This window comes from Monopterus albus, unplaced genomic scaffold, assembly GCF_001952655.1.
Source record: "Monopterus albus unplaced genomic scaffold, M_albus_1.0 scaffold432.1, whole genome shotgun sequence".
NCBI lineage: Eukaryota > Metazoa > Chordata > Actinopteri > Synbranchiformes > Synbranchidae > Monopterus > Monopterus albus.
In genome coordinates, this window is record NW_018128312.1 from 372,224 (window position 1) to 392,461 (window position 20,238).

The 20,238-nt window shown below is 44.6% G+C and overlaps 2 protein-coding genes across 4 annotated transcripts in view; both read left to right on the top strand.

The window, feature by feature from the left end:
* Positions 1-9,496, top strand: part of ndp (norrin cystine knot growth factor NDP) — a 22,009-nt gene extending 12,513 nt beyond the window's left edge. For 2 of the 3 annotated variants that reach the window (XM_020586975.1, XM_020586976.1), the window contains 2 exons: positions 3,114-3,596; positions 6,576-9,496. In XM_020586975.1, the coding sequence (XP_020442631.1) occupies positions 3,390-3,596; positions 6,576-6,800 (432 nt within the window). In that variant the 5' untranslated portion in view covers positions 3,114-3,389 and the 3' untranslated portion in view covers positions 6,801-9,496. The remainder of the gene's footprint in view (positions 1-3,113; positions 3,597-6,575) is intronic. The other variant, XR_002273705.1, reaches the window with a different exon arrangement.
* A 2,794-nt stretch (positions 9,497-12,290) lies between these two features.
* On the top strand, positions 12,291-19,981 carry mao (monoamine oxidase). Its single transcript, XM_020586963.1, has 3 exons — positions 12,291-12,506; positions 19,451-19,545; positions 19,820-19,981. The coding sequence occupies exons 1-3, from the start codon at positions 12,392-12,394 to the stop codon at positions 19,979-19,981; spliced, it is 372 nt and encodes a 123-aa protein (XP_020442619.1). The 5' UTR covers positions 12,291-12,391.
* Positions 19,982-20,238: the final 257 nt, after the last annotated feature.

Below are 20,238 nucleotides of genomic sequence, written 5' to 3' on the forward strand. Positions count from 1 at the left end.
TGCTCCGGTGTTTTGGGTCATTGTCCTGTTTCATCACCGAACCTCTACAGAGGTTCAGCTGATGTACAGACATTCTCACATTATCCTGAAAAATTTTTGATACACTCGGGAATTCATTTTCCCCTCAATGATTGCCAGCTGGCCAGGCCCTGATGCAGCAAAGCAGGCCCAAATCATGAGGTTTTCTCTACCATACTTTAATGTTGGGATGATGTTTTCATGATGATATGCAGTGCACTTTTTACACCAGATGTAGTGCTGCGTGTTCTTTCCATATACGGTAGTTCAGTCTTATTTTCATCAGTCTACAAAACATTTTGCCAATACCGCTGTGGAGTGTCAAAGTGCTCTTTCCCAAACTTCAGGCGTGCAGCAATGTTCTTTTTAGTAAGCAGCGGCTTCCTTCATGGTATCGTGCCATAGACACCCTACTTGTTCGGTGTTTTACGTACTGTAGACTCATGAACATAGATGTTATCCAGTTCCAATGATGCCTTCAAATCTTTGGCTGTCACTCGAGGTTGTTTCTTTACCGCAGCAATAAGTCTTTGTTGTGCTCTTGGGGTCATTTTGACTGTGCGCCCACTTCTTGGTAGATTAGCCACAGTCCCAAAGTGTCTCCATTTGTAGATCGTTTGCCTAACTGTAGACTGGTGAATTTTTAGTCTTCGAAATCACTTTATAACCCTTTCCAGCTTTATGTAAATCAACAATTCCGGATCGTAGATCTTCTGAAAGGTATTTTTGGTGAGGCATGGCTCACATAAGCATATTCTTCTTGTGTGGAGCAAACTCAAAAGGTTTGAATGGTTTTTATCAGTCAAAGTAGGTCTAGTCCACACCTCCAAACTCATTTTCTTAACAAGACTCCAGGTATGCTAACACCTGACTCCAATTAGCTTCTTTTGAGCTCATTAACTCAAGGGTTCACATACTTTTTCCACTAGCACTATGAGGTTTTTATGGTTGTTCTCAATAAAGAAATGAAAGTTCAGAATTTTTTTTGTGTTGTTATTTTAGGCACATTATATTTGGCAGTTGGTAGATGAAGATCAGGTCACATTTTATGACAAATTAATGCAGAAAACCATGAAATTTCAAAAGGTTCACATACTTTTTCTTGCCACTGTATATAGAGCTGTGTTGCAGAAAACCAGGGCCCTGGTAGTGTTATGCGGTTCTTCTCTGGGTCCAGTGAAGCTGCCAGGTATAGTCTGCTGTATGCACTGCACTGGGAACAATGCACAGAGGGTGGTAGGCAATGGTTGTTGTCCAGTTCCTCCATCACAACCACTCTGTTTGCTCAGTAACATACCAGCATGAGTCTTACTGAATTTTGGCTCATCTGTATGATGTTCCTCTACCCAGTGCATTGTGTCTTGAAAGTGAAATTTCACTGATTACATTTAATTATCTTATAGCCTTCACTCTGACTCTTTCTTATATAACATGAGTGTGTGTACTGACCAAGACAAGCACACTAATGATGCTGATTGTGATACCAGCGGCAGACAAGGGGATAACAGTGGCTATTGTAATGTGGCTGGCAGGGCTGCAGGTGCTGATGGGTGCTGGCTGTAGCCTGCTACTCTGAGAAGACCACGCCATCTGCTATGTAAACCCTGCAGCACATGTTCGACAGCCCAGCGAAACATCTCAGGGAGTATTTATTTTAACAGGCCAAATGATACTTCTGTTTTTCTCAAGAGGAATTTTAAGGTTAAATGATTCCCTTTAGAAAGAAAAACATGGATTGGAATGGGGCGGTTGAAGATGGGGGCATGGGGGAGGGGGCACACGAAGGTTTCGAGTGAACTTGATGCATTCTGTAATTTCAATTCAGATGGAGAAAAACAGAGCTGAACACAATGAAGATGGGTACTAATGTGGGAGCTTCAATAGAGAGACAAGTTTTGTTTATTTCCTCTGTTTTAATTATGCTCCAGTGGACGGTTACTGACACAGTAACTAAAGACAAGGCTACTGACTTCACACAGACCTGGGTTCATATTCAGCCTCAGTGGGCCCCGTTTAAGACATTCACTGTTTTACTCTGGGCCCTACACAGAGAATTGACTGTTTTATAACAAAACAAGCTAGTAAGTCTGTTGGCATATAAAATGACTATTAATTATTGTGGGCACAAAGAACAGGGGGCAGCATTGGTGTTAAAAGAAAAAAAGGATCAAAGTTGTTACAGTTTTAAGAAGGTGCCTGCCAGCTGTGGTGTAGCTTCAGCAGCTCCATGCATAAACTCCACGGTTTTGTCCTTAATACACAGGCAAAAATCAAACTTAAGGACTTGGGAAGGACTTTATGCACAGACTAAGTAATGAATTTCAAACCAGTACAGCAGCCAGGCTCCTCAAGACAAGGCTCATAATGAATATGCATTAAGGCACATCTCAGCATAATGAGCCGTTAACACGTATTTCTATGCAGACCAGGGTAACAGCAGTAACAGTATGATAATTCTTAAAACTCAGACACTATGCGTCTTTCTCACTCTATGACCCCACATGTGTGCACACCGTTCAATAATTCATAACACGGTGGTTATTAGCACACCAGCCTCAGCCAGCACCAAGCTTCCTCTGAACACAAACCCCATTGTCAGGAGGACAATAAAACCATGAAGGTGGGGAAAATGAACTACATAAATACATATGAAAATGTAGTGCAGGACTGGCAGAGGGTCTGCGGTCTCGTTGTGAGTGATTTGTATTAAAAAGTCATTCTGTGGGAGAGGACAGGGCCCGGCTGTGGACTGTTTGTGCATGGCTTCGGTTTCTGCTTTGTAATAAAAGCACCGGGACCTATGTGTGTGTGTGTGCGTGTGTGTGTGCGGTGTGTGGGAGTACAGGGGAGACGAAGTAGGCAGCCAAGTCTGGTGTCCTACACACAGTCAATCACTACACCTGGCTCGGCGAGAGGCTGTCTGGAGGTAGCTTCATCCACTACAGGGCAGTGTCTGATCCTTTCTGCAGCTCTTACAGAAGCTCCCCTGGACTGATAGACAAAACATGCTGCTTACACACACAGTATTGTTTCTTTTCTTGCCTTTATCTGTTCCTGTTTCCACTGAAGCCTTGCTGTTTGACTTCTTCTTCCAGACTGTGGTGGATCCAGACAGCAGGGAATGGAGCAACCCAACAAAGCAGCCCTCCTACTACTTTCCTCCCTACAGGTAGCTGACCTTGAACCTCTACTGTACTAGCAGGAAGACGTCAGAGACAAAGACAGCCCCCTTGGTGAGACCCTGAAATACAGCTCGGGTGGGAGACGGAAAGAAGTGTGTGAGGAGAAACAGAAGGAAACACAGGGATAACGCTGATATTGTGACATCTCGGACATCCAGTGAGGATCACGAGCATCACGGTAGCCTGATCATGAAACCTTCAATCGCTGTGGGCTCCTCCTCTGGCCTGCTGCTGGTCCTGATGTGCTTCCCTCTGCTGGGCTTGGTCCAGTCAACCAACAGCAACATAGCGAGTGATAATGGACACCCACACCTGGGAGAGTCTGACCCACAGCGCTGCATGAGGCACCACTTTGTGGAGACCATCACACACCCGATTTATAAGTGCAACTCCAAGGTAAGGCAGAAAAAGAACCAAGCATGCATTGTAAGCCGCTCTGCTTCTCTGTGGTCTCCCACTCAGTTTTTTAAGGTAACATGAGCAGCCCATCCAACAGATGAACTAATTTGGTACAGATATCAGAGAAACAGTTTGTTCCTCCCACTGTCGTTTATCACAGTTTTCTCTTTCTACTAGTATTGCTCTTGTTGCCCCTCAACACCCAGTGTCACTTTCCTTCTTCCACTTTATCTCCATCTTACGGTTATTTAGATGAGTCACGCTTTGTTTTTTAGGGAGTGTGCATGTGTGCGCGTGGTGCTGGACATGGGCCGCGCTGCAGAGACGTTGTGCCTGCTCTCTCCTGTCTCTGCCAGGGGCTGACAGGAGAGAAATCATAACCGAATGATGTGGAGGCATGGTGCACATTTCTTTGTCTGAAGTGTCACACAACTTTATGTATAGACTGGTGATCCACTGAATCACTGCAAACATGTGAATGTTATTGTGGAAGGGGGCTGTCAATTGTCTCACTTCCCTTGAGTTGTGCACCAGCGCTGCTGTTCTTGTAGTGTGGGTTTTTGGGAGATTCTGACTCTTAGTGCATAGAGCAGGTGACCAAACCACAGCTCAGCTCCGGCGACGCAGGAGCATGAGCTGGGCAGATTACAGGAAACCTGCCTGAGCAACTGTGTTACACCTCAGTCTGTAAAGGTTCTTGCTGAACACCCCCTGCACCCTGACTCGCTCACTGTCTACGTCTGCATGTGGGCAGCACAGATTTTGAGAACATTGTGAAAAGAAAACATAAATGAATGGACATTTCCATTCACTGTCATGTAAATATTAGGAGTTGGCTCATTGACATAAACAGCTAGTGGCATGAATTTTCCAGTCAGGTGCAATTAAACCATTGCAGAAGAAGATGAGTCAGTCACAGCTCAAACACTCTCATGTTTATTTCATGAATAAATCTGAGGCAGGTGAGTGTTCTCAACATGCCACACAGATCTGTTTTGGTCTGTTTAGTGGACGTTTTAATCACATGCTTTATATATGTCATGATTTATTCTCTGTTTCCACTGCCCCTTGACGCATTTAGTTTGTACAGATACAAACCATTTGTCACATTTATCATTCCACTATGTCCAGCCTTTCTTATGTACAAATTGAATATGACATGAAAACACAAGTGTTTCTGTGGATCTAAAAGGTCAAACTCAAGGTCAAACAGGAGATGAGACTTAAAGTTTTTAATATTCAGGCTGCATTACAATCTGAAGAGGTGGGAGCCTTTAAGAGGTGAGGGGGTTGTGGGAGTGGAATTATGGGAAGTGTAGGACTGAGAACTTGACCCAAACTGGGGCCTAGGTCAGGGTATTTGATTCTTCAGCTTTGAACAGTCTAAATACCCATGCACCTTTTTGGAAGTACAGCACTAAATTACTGGAGTTTTCTATAGGATAATGACAGGTTTATGTCACAGCAGTTCTAAATATTATGAAACACTGATTAGTTACAAATGTGTTAAGGTCTTTGCACCAACAAAGTTAAAATAGCAGTTAAGGTGGGAGCCGCATTATTAGCTAATTATCTGGCACTGTCATGTATCTGGTTTAATTAGTTTTGTTTATATTGTCCTTGTGTGCAACATATTTCTAAATAAATTTAAACTAAGACATATTAGCAAAAAAACAAAACAAAATCTCTCCTCAGCCATTAGTTGCAGGAGAAACAAGCTTTTAAGTTCAGTGACTGGATGTTGTTTACCACAGTCTGTAGGGATAATAAGGTCTTCTTCGGAGGTTTCTTCCGTTAAAGGGAGTTTTTCCTCCCCACTGTCACCAAGTGCTTGCTCAAGGGGGATTTGTTGGGTTTTCCCTCTGTAATAATAATGATAACAGTAAGGTCTAGACCTTACTTTGTAATGTGTCCTGAGATGACTTTGTTGTGATTTGGTGCTATACAAATACAATTAGATTTGATTTGATTCGTGTGGCCCCTTTTTAAGTTTCTGTGGATTTATATATATATATACATTCAACAGGACAGTTTTGTGCCCCGCAGGCCTTGGTGGTGCTCCACATGCCACTCACTTAACATTTTCTACACAGAAACTGAACACGTTTCCCAGTAAACCTGTTTACCTGACACATTATATTCTACTGTGCTATAATGTTCCACTGCATCCCCAGCTTTCTCCACCACATCCTACTTTGCATGACTCCACTAGCCTTGTAAATACATGTATATGAAAATGTGGATGACCATCCACGGTGTCAGCTGTTTCTTATTGAACTGCTCATGAATGAATGGAGGAGCAGGAAAGGTGCCGACAGAGAGGAGAAGGGTGTCACAGAAGAGGAATTGTCGCTGGTTGACAGCTTGATCCTCAGCTATGACAAAGACAAATGGTCTTAAAGTGGCGACAACACTCCTGATGTGTGTGCGTGTGTGTGTGTGTGTGTGGCCCCAGACAGGCTTTTGTTAAAGTGGGTACAAGGGTGGCGACACACAGCAGCTGACCGAAGGACATGACACAGGAGTCTGTTTAGGGAGGCGGCAGGAATGTGGTGACCCACAGAGGAATGCCAGTTGGATGGTCACAACACTAATAAGGCCAGTGCTCTGTATGTGCATCTACAGTATGTGTGTCACTAGTCAGACTTGGACAAAGTCTGATACCATTGTTTTGTTTGCTACGCTGTGACTCTGGATGGAAACTGCAACCTTCAGATATAAACCCCGTGTGCCCCTGGGCTCTGCAGCAGGTGAAGGAATGTTTGACTAACCTTGTTGCTATCTCTAGTTCTGCAGGTGCAAGGCTGAGTCTGGGAGACTTAGAAGACATTCTGAGCCCAAACAGACAAACACCGCCTCATTGTACCCAGAGAACCTTGTTCTCATCCCTGACAGAGGCTGAAGGTCACAAAAAACCAGTGTGAATGACTTATCTGTGCTTTCTTAACTGTGCTGTTTGTGCATGCTGTGTTCCAGATGGTGTTGCTGGCGCGCTGCGAGGGCCACTGCAGCCACACGACCCGCTCTGACCCCCTCATCTCCTTCAGCTCTGTGCTCAAACAGCCCTTCAAAAGCACCTGCTCGTGCTGCCGACCGCACACCTCCAAGCTGAAGGCGGTGAGGCTGCGCTGTGCTGGCGGGACTCGCATCACAGCCACTTACAGATACATCCTAGCCTGCAACTGTGAGGAGTGCAGCTGAGCAGGGAGGAGCACCCTCCCAAACCTTCAGAACACTCAAGAACCGGCATTTTTCTTGGCCTCAGGCCCTAATTTAAAGCTGTCCAAAGCATTTTGGTTGATGATTGGATCCGAAAATTGGCCCAAAGGACACTCGAGATGCTTCTTGTTATCTTTGGAGTGCTAGTTTGGAGCAATCATACCACCTTCACATAGGCCTTAAAACTGACCTGTGGCCCTTGGGACTGGACTGAATATACTATACCCTCTCTATTATGTGCATTCATCCAGTACAAATCATACCAAGTATATTATTCCAGCACACAAGACCAAACAGCTGCTCCCATGGGACAGTTGGAGACCCTCCTGAGTGTGAAAACACACTGCACTCATTACAGGCCTCCTAATTCATAACACACACGCTCACAAACCACAGAATGAGAGCTCATTACAAATATTTGTAACAGGCCAGCTCTATAAAAACTGCATCTGAACAAAACAACACGCCTCGTTAAAAAGCAGCTTGGGAAAGGACGAGGCTTGATGAGTGGACCCATATGTGTGCAGACATGGTGGATTTATAGAGGAGCGCCCGTGCTGTGCTTGTTTGCTCAACATTTTACACACTCCCTGCAGACTGGCCAATGACAACAGCTCCTTGGATGAATAATAAAACGGTAAAGGCAGACAGCGTAAAAGAAGCTCTGAGGATGAATGAAGAGCGAGTAGAGAGGGCCGTCCAGCCTCTGGGTGATGGTGTGTCGGTGGCCTGTCAAGACCGTCAGTGTTCATTTTAAATGTAATCTCTTCTGTTTGAATCTCTGTGATGTTCCTGTCATCATTATTGAAACTGTAGCTACTATCACGCCACATTTACTGTATGAAACAGCTGCTTCCGCATGTCATGACATGTCCAAAGTTTTGACTCAGAGGAAACACTCTTATCAAAACATTGGTTGCTCTGCATATGTCCGTAAAGCCTGCATACATATCCTCATCGTCCATTATGATGAGAGCGTCGCTGTCATGTAATTCATCCTCTGTGGCCCGGGGTCAAACGTCGCTGCCCTTCACTGCTGGTGGTCAGTTTATCTGGGTTTCCAAGTGGGATTTCTTCTGTCAAAGTACTCCACTTTTCTCACACCACTAACATTTCAGCACATACGAACTCAAACAAGCTATGGGGGTTTTATGGACGTCAAGAATGCCCATAATAACTTCAACTGTATAAGCAACTGAATACCTTATCTTTTTCTTTAACAGGTACTAAATGTGTCATCTTGAACCCATTGAATTTATAACATTGACGTACGGTATTTCACTTCCATCTGAAATCCATCTGTTTCACTTGATGTGGTTTGAATTTGAAATTTCAAGTTGTGTATAAACTGTATAAACCTTTTCAGAGTAAAATATTTCAGTGCAATCAGTAATATCAGCAGCAACGGTATGAAATGATCAGTAATTGGATACTATATATAGACAAAGGCACAGAAGGTGAATACAGTGACCAGCCATAAAAGTATCAGAAATGTGGATTGATTTCATGAATTCGTGTTTAGAATTTCAGTAGAGGTTAAAAGTCACAGTGTTAGTTTCACTGCCTCCAGAGATAGATTTAAGATAAAATAATAATATAATGCCATCAGAAAATGGAGATATGAACCCATCAAGTCTCTCTGAGGGCAAAAACTAGATCAGCAGCTCATCTTGTAACATTTACTGAAATCCAGCCTCTGGTACAATGAAGGTGAACATAATTTAAAAATAATAAAAACTGAGAAACAGACAATAAAACTGGAGCTTTGCAGGGTGGCTGAGTGTTTTGTTAGCAGCCATGCCAGTGATGGAGGAGGCATTCAAGGGCAAGACTCACATCAGCTCTGGGCATAGGCGGGCTGTGAGATAACTGACCTGTGGGCAGAGGCATGTAAGGGGCCCCCACTCCTCCTACAAAGGAGCAAAATGTGCACACTGAAAAAGACACAAAACGCCTGCAAGCAGTGCAGCAGCAGCTGAATTTTCTCTCTCTCTCTGTAGTTGTTTCGAGTCCATTCGTAGCTGTTTTGTGTCGGTCTGTAGTCCTTTTGTGTTTCTTTGTTGAGATTTTATTTTGTTTGGTATCTCTGTAGTCATTTTGCACCTTTTTTAGTTCTTTTGTGTATCTTTGAAGTCATCCTGTATCTCTTTGTAGCAGTTTTGTGTCTCGTTATCATTTTGCTTCCCTTTGTAGCTGTTTTGAATCTTTGTGGCCATTTTGCATCCCTCTGTAGTAGTTTTGTGTCTCTTTCTGGTTAATATAAGTCAATTTGTGGTTGATTGGTGTCTCTCTGAAGAATTGCTGACAGGGCCTTCAAACTGACTCTAGGCCAGGGCCCCCTAAACCCTTGGGCCCCTAGGCCTGTGCCCAGTTGGCCTGTTTAGTTTTATCCACCCATGGCTCCAGGAACGTTGCAGACCCTGTGCTTTGACTCTGAGAGAAAAAAAACGGAATCTTCCTATGTGGGTCATTAAAAATCATTTCCAGAGCTTTGATGAAAGTGTGACAGTGTTCAGCAAAGAGCTCAGTGCCTCTGTGTGGTTGTCATACATACAGTACTCTGTGTACACCCTGTACAGATGTCGTTGCTGTGAAACAGCATAGTCTGCTGTTCAGTCCCGACTACAGCTGACAATGCAGCCCAATAAAACTGTTTTCCATTCAACTCTGGAGATTAATCTGCTTGTCCATGCTGTCTTCTCTCAGTGCGTCTCTCTTCCATCAAAGCACACACACATGCACACACACACACACACACATCAGTGGTGAGGAGGCATTTTGTGACACAAAGCAGAAGGTATAATTATTTGGGGAACCACTGACAGAGAGGCCAGATAGTGGCTGTCAAAGTGATGCTCGGTGCACTATGGCCTAGAAGAGACGCATGAGGGCGGTGGTTTGGTCCAGACTTGCTAATTAAAGAAGCAAAAATATCAGTCATCAAATGTAGTTTCTTTTTTTTTATCTGATTTCCAGGTGTGAATTTGTGCTCTCTTTACAGCCCACACAGCAGACATGGCATTTTATTTGGATTGCACCACCCTGTGGCTGCCTCCTTGTTAAGAAGAGACATTCACATCTGTGTTTAGCACGCTAATAAAATGCCAGATGTGAAACACAGACAACAGCCATGACTGATCTCCATGACTGACTTCACATTTGTCAGAAGCTCAAGTTTGTGATCATGCTTTACTTAGTATGAATACAATAATGACAGTGCTGCTGGAGTGTGACGCACTGCAGGCAGTTTCAGTTTGTCAAGTCCGTCCTAAAGCTATGATCAGCTGAAAGAATCACCTGTTCATAGCGGCTGTTTAAAGAATGAGCTCAGTGTTTATCTGAAGTCAGAGACTTTTTAAATTCCCTCTTTCTGTTACAATCTCTACACCACAGCTCAGTGTGGAAAACAAAGAGGGAGTTTTATTCTAAAGAAGCTGTCATTTTGGAAGGGATCTGCTTGATCTGATGAACATTACATGACATGGAAGCTGTAGGAGGATCCCTCCTCTGTTGCTCTTCTTCAGGGCTCTTTTGTTTTCTTCCTCATTAAAGGCTTTTTGGGAGTTTGTTGTTTTCCGATCAGAGGGTTTAGGGGCAGATGCTAAAGCCCTTTGAGGCAAATTTGTGATTTGTGACATTGGGCTATATAAATAAATTTGACTTGACTTGATAGCATAAAACGTTTGAACCCAAGAGACCAAGAAGAAGAAGCTGAGCATACAGGGAAAACATTAGCACAATAAGTATTCATAAATAAATGGACAAATTATAAACACCTCCAGAGCAGCTTTGATTTACAATAAATACGTTTGTGTTAGGGAGGTGAAATGGTTCAAATAAAAGGGTTTGTGACTTTAGCCTATAATTAGAATTAGATTAACCAAATCAACAGTTAGACATAAGGTTGTCTAACAAAATCTGATTTATGGAAAAGTCAAAAATGTGGATACAACAAATCCTTTTACAGAACAGGTAAGGCTGTTGTTTCCAAACTTTGGGGGCAATAGGTCAAGATAAATAACAAGTACAGTTGCTTTTCAGATATGATCAAGCAAATGCATAATTGTGAGCCACTTAGCTTCTAAAAATGCTTTTCCTGATTCTCCCACAATGAGTGTTATCACCTCTTCTGTGGAACCAGCTGCAGCTCCTTGCTGCTGTTCTTACGACGCCACAGAGTTTTTAGTTATTTACCCAGAGAAAACACTGGTCCCAGAAAAAAACTGCCCTACTTTAAATATATCAGGAAACAGACTTTTGTGCAAGACGTTTAAAGTTGGACTATTTATGAGTCTGTCTGTGAAATTTGCATGAGTGGAGTCATGCCAGGCTGCTGCTGCCCTCTGCTGACAGGCCATACCTCGCACACCTGGAGCTGGGTTTAAATTAAACTCAGAAGCACAAGCTGAAGATGAACCTGAGAGGAGAGGAGTGCAGTCTGTGCTGCAGGTACTTTGTCCACACTCATGACACTGAGCGCTCTGCTTTGTTCTCCATGTCTCAGTTGTTCTCTGATCTTTGTGCATGTACGTTTTATTCCCTCAACTGTCTCTCAGACTCAGACCTGTTCCTGTTGTCAGCCTCCACAGATACACCTTGTCACGTGCTGAAGATGCACAGCTAAAGCAGCTCCAGAAACAGGACAAACAACCAAGAACAAGTAGGACTTGTCTACAGAATTGTTCTGTCCTGGTGACTCAGTATATGGAATCACTTCCATTTTCCCCTAACATGGGACGGTACTGTCTTACTCCATACATTTTATCAAATGGGGATTCGGACTAACTCACTCATGGGGCTCTTGTCTTCGTGTCAACCTGTCACATCCCTGAGTCCACCTTCTATTAGTCCAGATAAGCTGTGAAGTCCAGAAGCAAAAGAACCAGACAGATAATATTTCTGTGGAACCAGGTGGTATCCAAACAAATGTTTTGGTTATTAATCAGCTGAGCCAACAGCTACAAACTGTGTGATTCTGCACCTGAAGCCGTTTTATTGTAACAACCACCCACAAGAGGGCAACACAAACTAAAGAAAGTCAAGCCTGGCCGTGCCCTGGGGGAGACTGTACTGAACAATAACAAGTGCAAAGCCTGTGAGACTGTGGAGGTGCATGTACTGTTGTGTAGACACGATCAAATCGATCAGTTTGAAGCTTCCTTCACCACCTGTATCAGACAGCAGAGGGTGTGTTTCCTGAACTAGTGCCTGGCACTGAGCGCGCTTTCACCAGTCTTTATTCTAAAGCTACTTGGAGCCAGAGTTTCTGATGGATTTATTTGTCAGAGATCAAAGTGCTTTATTTGCAGGTTAATCTTGACAGTATCATACCATCAGATAAAAGCTTTGCAGCAGTTGATCGCAGCCCTTTCATACATGTAGCCAACAGCCCCGTGATAGGAGAGGACCTCGGTGCGAAGTCCGTGTCCTAAACTAAATATGCACATAAATGGGGCAAAACGTGCTCTGCAGCTCCGCGACACCCCCTATCCTCCCTGTCCACAAACAGTGCGCTGCTCTACTATCGGTGGGCGGAGCCCGGAGGGAGTTGCCTGCAGCCGCTTTTAATACAGATGCGCTCCTCCGGGCGCCTTGCGTCGAGCGGCAGCGAGGGAGACAGAGAGGACGGCACCATGACTGCACCCAGAAACACCTACGATGTTATAGTGGTCGGCGGAGGCATATCAGGTGAGCGCGACCTCAGAAAACATGATTTTTGGTTTGCAGGGTGTTGTGGTGGAGGCAGGCTGTGTACATGGACGGAGTCCCGACCATCGCTCCGCCCGTGGTGCTGATGCGCTTTGTCTAGGTGACAACTGTTGCACAAAACGGCTTGTGTGTTGTCTGGAAGTGGCACAGCCGCTGTCCGGGTCAGATTTTGTTGTCAGCGGAGAACCAGAGAGGCTTATGTTTGGCAGATGCCGGATTCTCTTCTTCAGGATGTGCCATCCCAGTTTCTCTTCCGTGAGGCTGGATCTCCGCAGCAGCGCCTGTTGAGTAACAGCTAATCAGCCAGAGCACACACTTCGTATGGCACATCGATTAGGCTGCTGTTCACCTGTTTCATTTCAAATGCGCGTGTCAGAAAAGCTGTTTGATTTTGTCCGTGAGAGAGGAGGTGTGATGTCAAGGAGAGTCCACCTGCCTGCATGTGAAAACTACACCTGGTCTGATGACAACATTAAACATTCAAGGAGAAAGTCCTTCTTGTGCTTTGCCAGAGTTTCTGCAGCTTCCTGATAAACAGGCCGTGCTGTTATGTAAGAGTGTTTCCTGTGGAAGGGGGAATGGGAAGATTCCAAGCAGAACTGTTTTAGTTTAGCAGTCTGCTTTTCCTTTCCCACGTCTGCAACACAGGCTGTTATTGTGCATTGTCAGACATGGCAACACTGCACAGATCACTGATGATGACTCACTAGTAGTTTACAAATAAAGAAACTAATATGAGCCGGCTAAGACAATCAAATAACAATGAGTAGAATAATAAGAGGATGAGATTGGAGATGTTGATCCCTGCTGCTGACTGCTCCTTGTGTTTCTGCTGTTGAACGTCATCTGAAGCTGCTGGGACAGGCCAGGACTCAGGCTTCTTCTTGTGGCCTGACGGTGACTGAACTCTGTCCTCTCTGTTCCCCCTGCCTGACCGCCAAGACGTGACACTTCATTCGCCTGCCTGCACATCAGACTGTGAGGGATTTAGGTTGGTGTCAGTTCAGATACCAGTCAAACAGGCAAAACAAAGGCTACAGAAGAACAGTAATGTAATAACACCTTCCTCCCACCCTGCCTCTCTTCCCTGGTGTCACATTAGTGTTTTGTAATTACACCTTTTGTTTATACCGCTGCCCTTTACTGGCTCGCAATGAGGTCCACATATAACAATCACTGTCCAATCAGAGGACAGATGAAACCAGAGGGAGAGGAAATGCTCTTTTTGCCTCCTTACTCCTTGTGTCTCTGTCACCCTCTCTCCTGAGATGTGTGTTGCTCCTTTTGCCTGCAAATGCAATAGTCATTTTCCCACCGGCCACCCGCCCACCCACCAGCAGGACTGTGGCCCGAAAGAGCAGCCGGCACTGTCTGAGAAAACATTAACCATCTGTGACAGCCTGTTGTCAGACCAGCAGCAGAGGAGGAGTGGAAAACAGGAATAACAGAGACTAGAAGGAGGGAAGCACCCACTCTGGTTGTCTTAGCAGCTGTGACCAGATGTGATCAGGCAAACTGGGAATCAAACGAGGAACGAAACAGAAACATAAGAGTGAAAGGAGAAGTGAGTGTATTGGTAAGTAGAGGAAATGGGGACCTTGAGGTGGTTGTGAAATTCAGAGAGGACAGAAAAGTTCAAACAGAGGATGCAAAAGTTCAGTCCAGTGCACTTCTCCCCATTCAGCTGTGCAGTGGGCGTTGGACGAAGTGCCCTCGGCCTGGAAACTCAGCTACATTCCTCATCGTCACAGGCCTATGCTCAGAGAAGGCGGCAGTCAAGTTAAATGACTAGAAATGTACATGGTGCTCCACAGACACTGAGGCTCGGTCCTGTTCAGGGCATTTTCACATTACTGAACGCTGCACCAGCTTTGTGGAGCAGATGTCTGAGTTCAAGGCCCTCGCTTTGCGCGTGTAGATAACGATGTAAAATCATAGTTTGTTGAATATTTCTGGTGTTTATTGGCCTGTAACAGACATTTCCCATAAGCCTTATGTGCACGGGCCTAAATGTCATGGCTCAACAGTGGGGGGAGGGGTCATGGTTAGGACAGACATGTCTGTAGCCACAGCAGGACAGAGGAGTGGAGAAGCTTTTAGACAGCAACAGCCACAATGCTGAACATGTGACTTTAGCTTCGGTGAATTTTCTGGATACGGACAAGCAGTTCTTCTCAGCTTGGTTTTGTGTCTTTGGTAAATCGCTGAAGACAATGTGTGTGTCTGTGCGTCCATGTGTTAGCGCCAGTGAGCCTGATGTGCTCCATTGTTTGTGTACATAGAGGAGTGCTGGTATTTAGGGAGCTGGATAACAGCTGTAATGTGTGTGAGCTGAGCTGTACATTCACAGAAAAGATTAGCAGTCGTTTTCTTGAATCCTGTCTTAACTTCACTCCTCACGTCTTCTTCCTCTTTGAAAGCCACAGCAGCTGCAGGACCCCGAGCCCTCGGCACTGTCCGACATAGTGTCGGACTTCACATCATATCTGAAAGCTGCTAAGACTGCGTGAACCCCGAGCTTCACTTTCTCCGTCCAGCTGTGCAAACATTAGCAGCTGTTGGCTGAGCTGCCAGACACAGGACCGGCTCATGTGTGTTACCATATGTCATTTTCTATGTGCCTCTGTGTTTGCCTTGTGTGTGGCTGTAATCTCAGCTGTGTTAATCTTAGAAATGACAAGACTGACTGTGAAAAGCGCATGCGGTCAATGGGTATTTGCACAAATGGAAAGGTCCTCATCGCCATCTTTGTTGAAGTGTGAGAGCTGAGTCAGGTGCTTCCTTTTCTCCCCAGTGTTTGTCAGGTAAAACGATTTGCCAGGCAGCATGATAGTTGTGTTTAATTAGTTTGATTACGACACTGAAATGATTCATTACAAGCCGCAGCTGATAATGGCTGTCCTGAGACGTAGCATCAAGAGGAACAGTTTGACACTCTGGGAGAAGGATATATTTGCTTCTCTGCAGAGAGTTAGATAACTACAAGCCTGGCGCCATACAAAACCTTCACAAAGCGCCTTCTGAATTCCTGGTTGGAACACGGGGCTGTGGCGACGTTCCTCCAGTGCACTGGGTCCTGGGAGATCCTCTTCAGCTGTGCCCAGGCCACACCAGCTGCTTCCACCTCCGCGCCACTGTCTCGGTCTTTCCCACTCCCTGTCTTGTGATGTTTGAGGGGGACTTCCCAAGTGTGTGTCCTATCCATCCCCACATCCTTTTCTTGATTCCTACTTCAGTCAGAGTTTGTCTTGTCCCAGCCCACAGGTCAGTGTTTGAGATTGTCTCAGGCCATCTGATGGTGAGAAGGTTCCTGGAGCTTGTCAGTGTTGTCATTCGTGTTTCAGAACTCTGTCTCAACACTGGGAGCAGAGAGCCGCTGAAATATTTCAATCTAAGATTACAGGTGGAAGATGAGATCTGTGAAATTAAAGTGCAAACATATGTGGGGAGCTCGACTATGATAGCACGTGTGCTTGTTCCATGACAGCGCTCAGAGATAGAAGTTTCTCTGATTATTATCCCATCTGCTATTCCTGCCTGAATTTCAATTTCATGTAAGTGCATGTCAATAACGCTGCTCAGCGTGCTGCCCCAAAAACAGCCAATCAGTGTCTCCCTGCTGAGAACATGAGGTGGTCTAGTAAATGTCTCTGTCTGTGGATCAATACGGACCCATTTAGGGCCCCGATTCAAATGGCTCACTTGTCACTGAGCTGCTATTGGATTTGTTGTTTGTGTTCTTGTGAAATGAACACTTTGAGATGCACACACACACACACGAGTAGTTTTTCAAAAGAAATAAAATGTGTTTGGCAGCTGGGCATCGCGCAGGATCCTTTGAGAAGACGGAGCAGCTACTGTCAAATGCACATTGATAAATTTAGATTTCTAAAACTTCTAACATGGGGAGCATAATCTAGCTAGTGAGTCTGGTCCCACAGAGAAGCTACTGGAGCACAAACCGCTGAAAAGCTTAACGCTGGCTCTGATAGACAGATGTCTGAACACACAGTGCACGCATTTTACATTCTGTAAATACATTTAACAGATTTTATTATAAATATTTAGAAGCGCAGGATGTTTTTCAAAGAAACAATGTTCTCGTGAACACTTTGAATTCCCCTCACATCAAAAACACACATTTGTAATTCTGCTTTGTATTTGCTGAGACTATTTTCTCTCCATATACCATATGTGCGTTGTGTTTGAGTGCCTGGGAGGTTTGTGGAGCTATATGTATTCATGTTAAATGATATAATCAGAGATTCAGAGACAGTGGGAGACTGGGGGGGATTTCACCCACATACACATTTGTAAACCCATCGTTGTGAGGATGTTCCTTACATGCCTAACCACAACCCTAACACCTAATCTAAACCTTATTCTGACCTTTAGCCTAAAACCAAGTCTTGATCATCAAACAACCCTTTAAAGGTGTCTTGAGAAATTGAGGACCAGCCAAAATATCCTCACTCCCATGGTTTAAAATTCAGACCAGCCCTCACACTGCTGGCCATACAAGTACACACACACACACACACACTCCTTTTCATCCTCTGTGCTCTGTGTTGGAAAAAGAGACAAAGACTGTTTCCTTGACAACAGTTAATTGTTAAAATGGAGTCACTTGGCAGAAACAAAGTGCCTTTGTATACAATGTGTGTGTATCTAGAAACCAGGGAGCAGAGAACTGCATGTAACTAATCTAGTACTTTAGCTGCACTTCGCAGTAGCTTGCTGGTAGTTCAGTGCACAGATCTGCACAAAAAGCTCCAGAAACTCGCTCATGGCTGCCGAGTACCTTCAGGGCAAACAAGGTTTTTTGAAGTTTACATTCAAGACTAAGGCCCAAAAAAACCAAAATACACACAGTCAGTTTTATTTACTTTCAAGCATTTGAGAGAGACCAGATAATTAGGTCGACCAGAGCCTCAAGGTGAAGACGAGCAGAGCAGTGGTGGGGAATCAGAAGAGAGGATGAAACAACACTGGAGACTAGGTGACAAGAGTTGTATTTACAGGAGAAAAATTAGAGGAACTAACGAGCCTGCGGTACATTAAACCTCCAAACAGGTTTATACTGTGTTCACGTATGTGCGCTGATTCTTTGTGTCTGAGCTTCAGACGCTGCACATCATGCAGCAGCTTCATGTACTGTACAGGAAGGAGCCTGTGACTCAACTCCATCTGAGAAAACAACATAATGATACACACATTACTGTTACCTCGTAGAAAGGTTTGTAAAGACAGCCTTCCTGATTAAAACAGTATCTCAACGGGAGGCTACTGTTTGCAGTGATTGCTGTGGGCACAAACAAGAGATGCAGACAGAGGCTCTTTATTTTCAGAGACTGACCTTTTGAGATGAGCACAGGCAATAGCATCAATTTAACAGAGGAAGATTTGTGATCCTCTTCTGGTCGGAGCTAATGCTTCCCCAAAGACTGACAGGCTGGGTGTGTTTGTACCAGGAGGGAAGGCTGAGGTTGAGTAATACAGGACAAACTGTTTCAGCTAATATAAACATGGCCATCCTCAGCAGTGCTTAGCAGGATTTGGAAGGAGAGAGCAAGGAGGTGAAGATGGGGAGGTGGGGAGGGTAGGGGCCAGGATGGGGCGCCTGCTGGCGCGGAGCTGCTTGGTTTTGTGTTACAAGCTACGGCCTGATTTTGTGTTGCATTTACTATATGTTACACCTTACTGAGTTCAAGTTATGCCAGGGATCAGTCTGTGTATGAGAAATTGGTGCTGTTGGTTGGTCATTCACCAGTCAGTATAGTGTGTGTGTGTGTGTGAGAGAGAGAAAGTGGTGCTAAAGTGCTGGCTCTGCCCTCTGGGCTCCCTCACATGATAGCGGCTCAGCCATGTTTCTCTCCTAGATTCCATCCTTCCCAGCTCTCCCATCTTTCCCACAGCTCTCTCAACTCATCTGAAAGGCTAGTTAATCCTTCTCTCGCCTGTTTTTCACATAAGACCTGTGTACAAGAAAAAGCTATAGAGTATAAAAGCATCAAGGAACATTTCAAACAGACAGAAAGCTGACTGGAACAGAATATTTGAAAAGGCGACTCGTGCCTTTGTTGCATCTTGGCTTGGTTACTGCAAGGCCTTTATATTTTGGCTTAAGTCAGTCCCTACTTCACGGCTGTGGTTAGTTCAAAACACTGCAGCCAGGGTTTTGAAGGGAGTTTCTTCACTGGCTTCCTATCAAAATATCGAAATGAATTTAAGCTTTTATTGTGCATTTTTAAAATCATTAAATTGACTAGCCCCATCATATTTGTCAGAGCATTCGTGTGTTTCTAGATGTTCCTAGATCGAGATTTAAAATGAAAGGGGACTGTGGCTTTGAAACAGCTGCTCCCTAATTATGGAATGGTCTACCCCTCTGTATTAGATCTGCAGCAACACTTCAAACCAAGAAGCTTGTATGTGTTTTTATCTTGCCCTACTGTTATATGTGCGCTATATGTTGTTATCTTTTGCTAGAGTCATTCTCTGAGCAGCACTTTGGACAACTAATGTTGTTTTTTTTAATGTGCTTATAAATACATTTGACTGGGTTTGCTTCTATTCAAAAATCTAATTTTGATCTACATCATCAGCTCAGTTTGAAAGTAAGCTAATCAAGAGGTCCTCATAAAGACACAATGAAAGGTGTGGCACCATCATAAGGGTCAACAGACCATCTAATACCTAACCCTGTGTCCCGTCGCTGTGCAAACACTACAGAGGGAATTAAAACTAAAGAATGGAGAAGCGCCTCAGCTGCAGCCTCACACATATTTCACATTTCCATTACACATTATACACCAGCACTTGATAATCATGCACAAGCAGTAATCAAGTGTAATGTTGCCTATGTACAGGCAGAAAGCGAATCATGTCCTTACTCACCTCTCAGTGTTTCTGTCTGCCTGCAGGCTTGTGTGCAGCAAAGCTGCTCAAGGCCAGTGGACTGAGCCCTGTAGTGCTGGAGGCCAGGGATCGGGTCGGTGGTCGCACCTTCACTGTGCAGGTAAGACCAGAGGAGCCGTGAGGACAACACCTGCTTGTAGGTCATAAACAGGATTCATCCATGTGTGTTTGTTAGTGTGTAGAAGGCTGTTGGCTAACACCCGCTAAACAGCTGTTGTTCAAACTGAGCTGCTAGATTCTGGAAATGACAAGTGTAAAAAACAGACTCCGCCAACAGCATGAAACACAAGAACAGATCTTAAAACCCTTCAACTTTATCTGTAATGTAAATTTTCTCTGTTTTTATGTTTCAACATGTGTTCTGTCTTTTTCAGAACAAGGAGACAAAGTGGGTTGATCTGGGCGGGGCTTACATTGGACCAACCCAGAACCGCATCTTCCGACTGGCCAGAGAGTACGGTGTGGAGACCTACAAAGTCAACGAGCGGGAGAACCTGGTGCATTATGTCAGCGTGAGTGTCCCAGTATCTGTTTAGGATAGCAAATAATACTCTGCTGTGCGGTAACCCAGAGCTTCCCATGCCCATAGTCTGGTTGAACAGTAAGACACAAGCCTGCAGAAATGTGATGTCTTTGCCCCTTTACCTGTGGTCAGCATGCGTTTACCTCTAAACCAGCGAGTGCATGTTCACACTCCCTGTTGCACTGCAACACTGATACTTGAAATGCGATGGCGTTGACATTAAAGTGAGCACAGGTGACAGCTGTGACTGACTTAGTTTGAGCTAGGTGT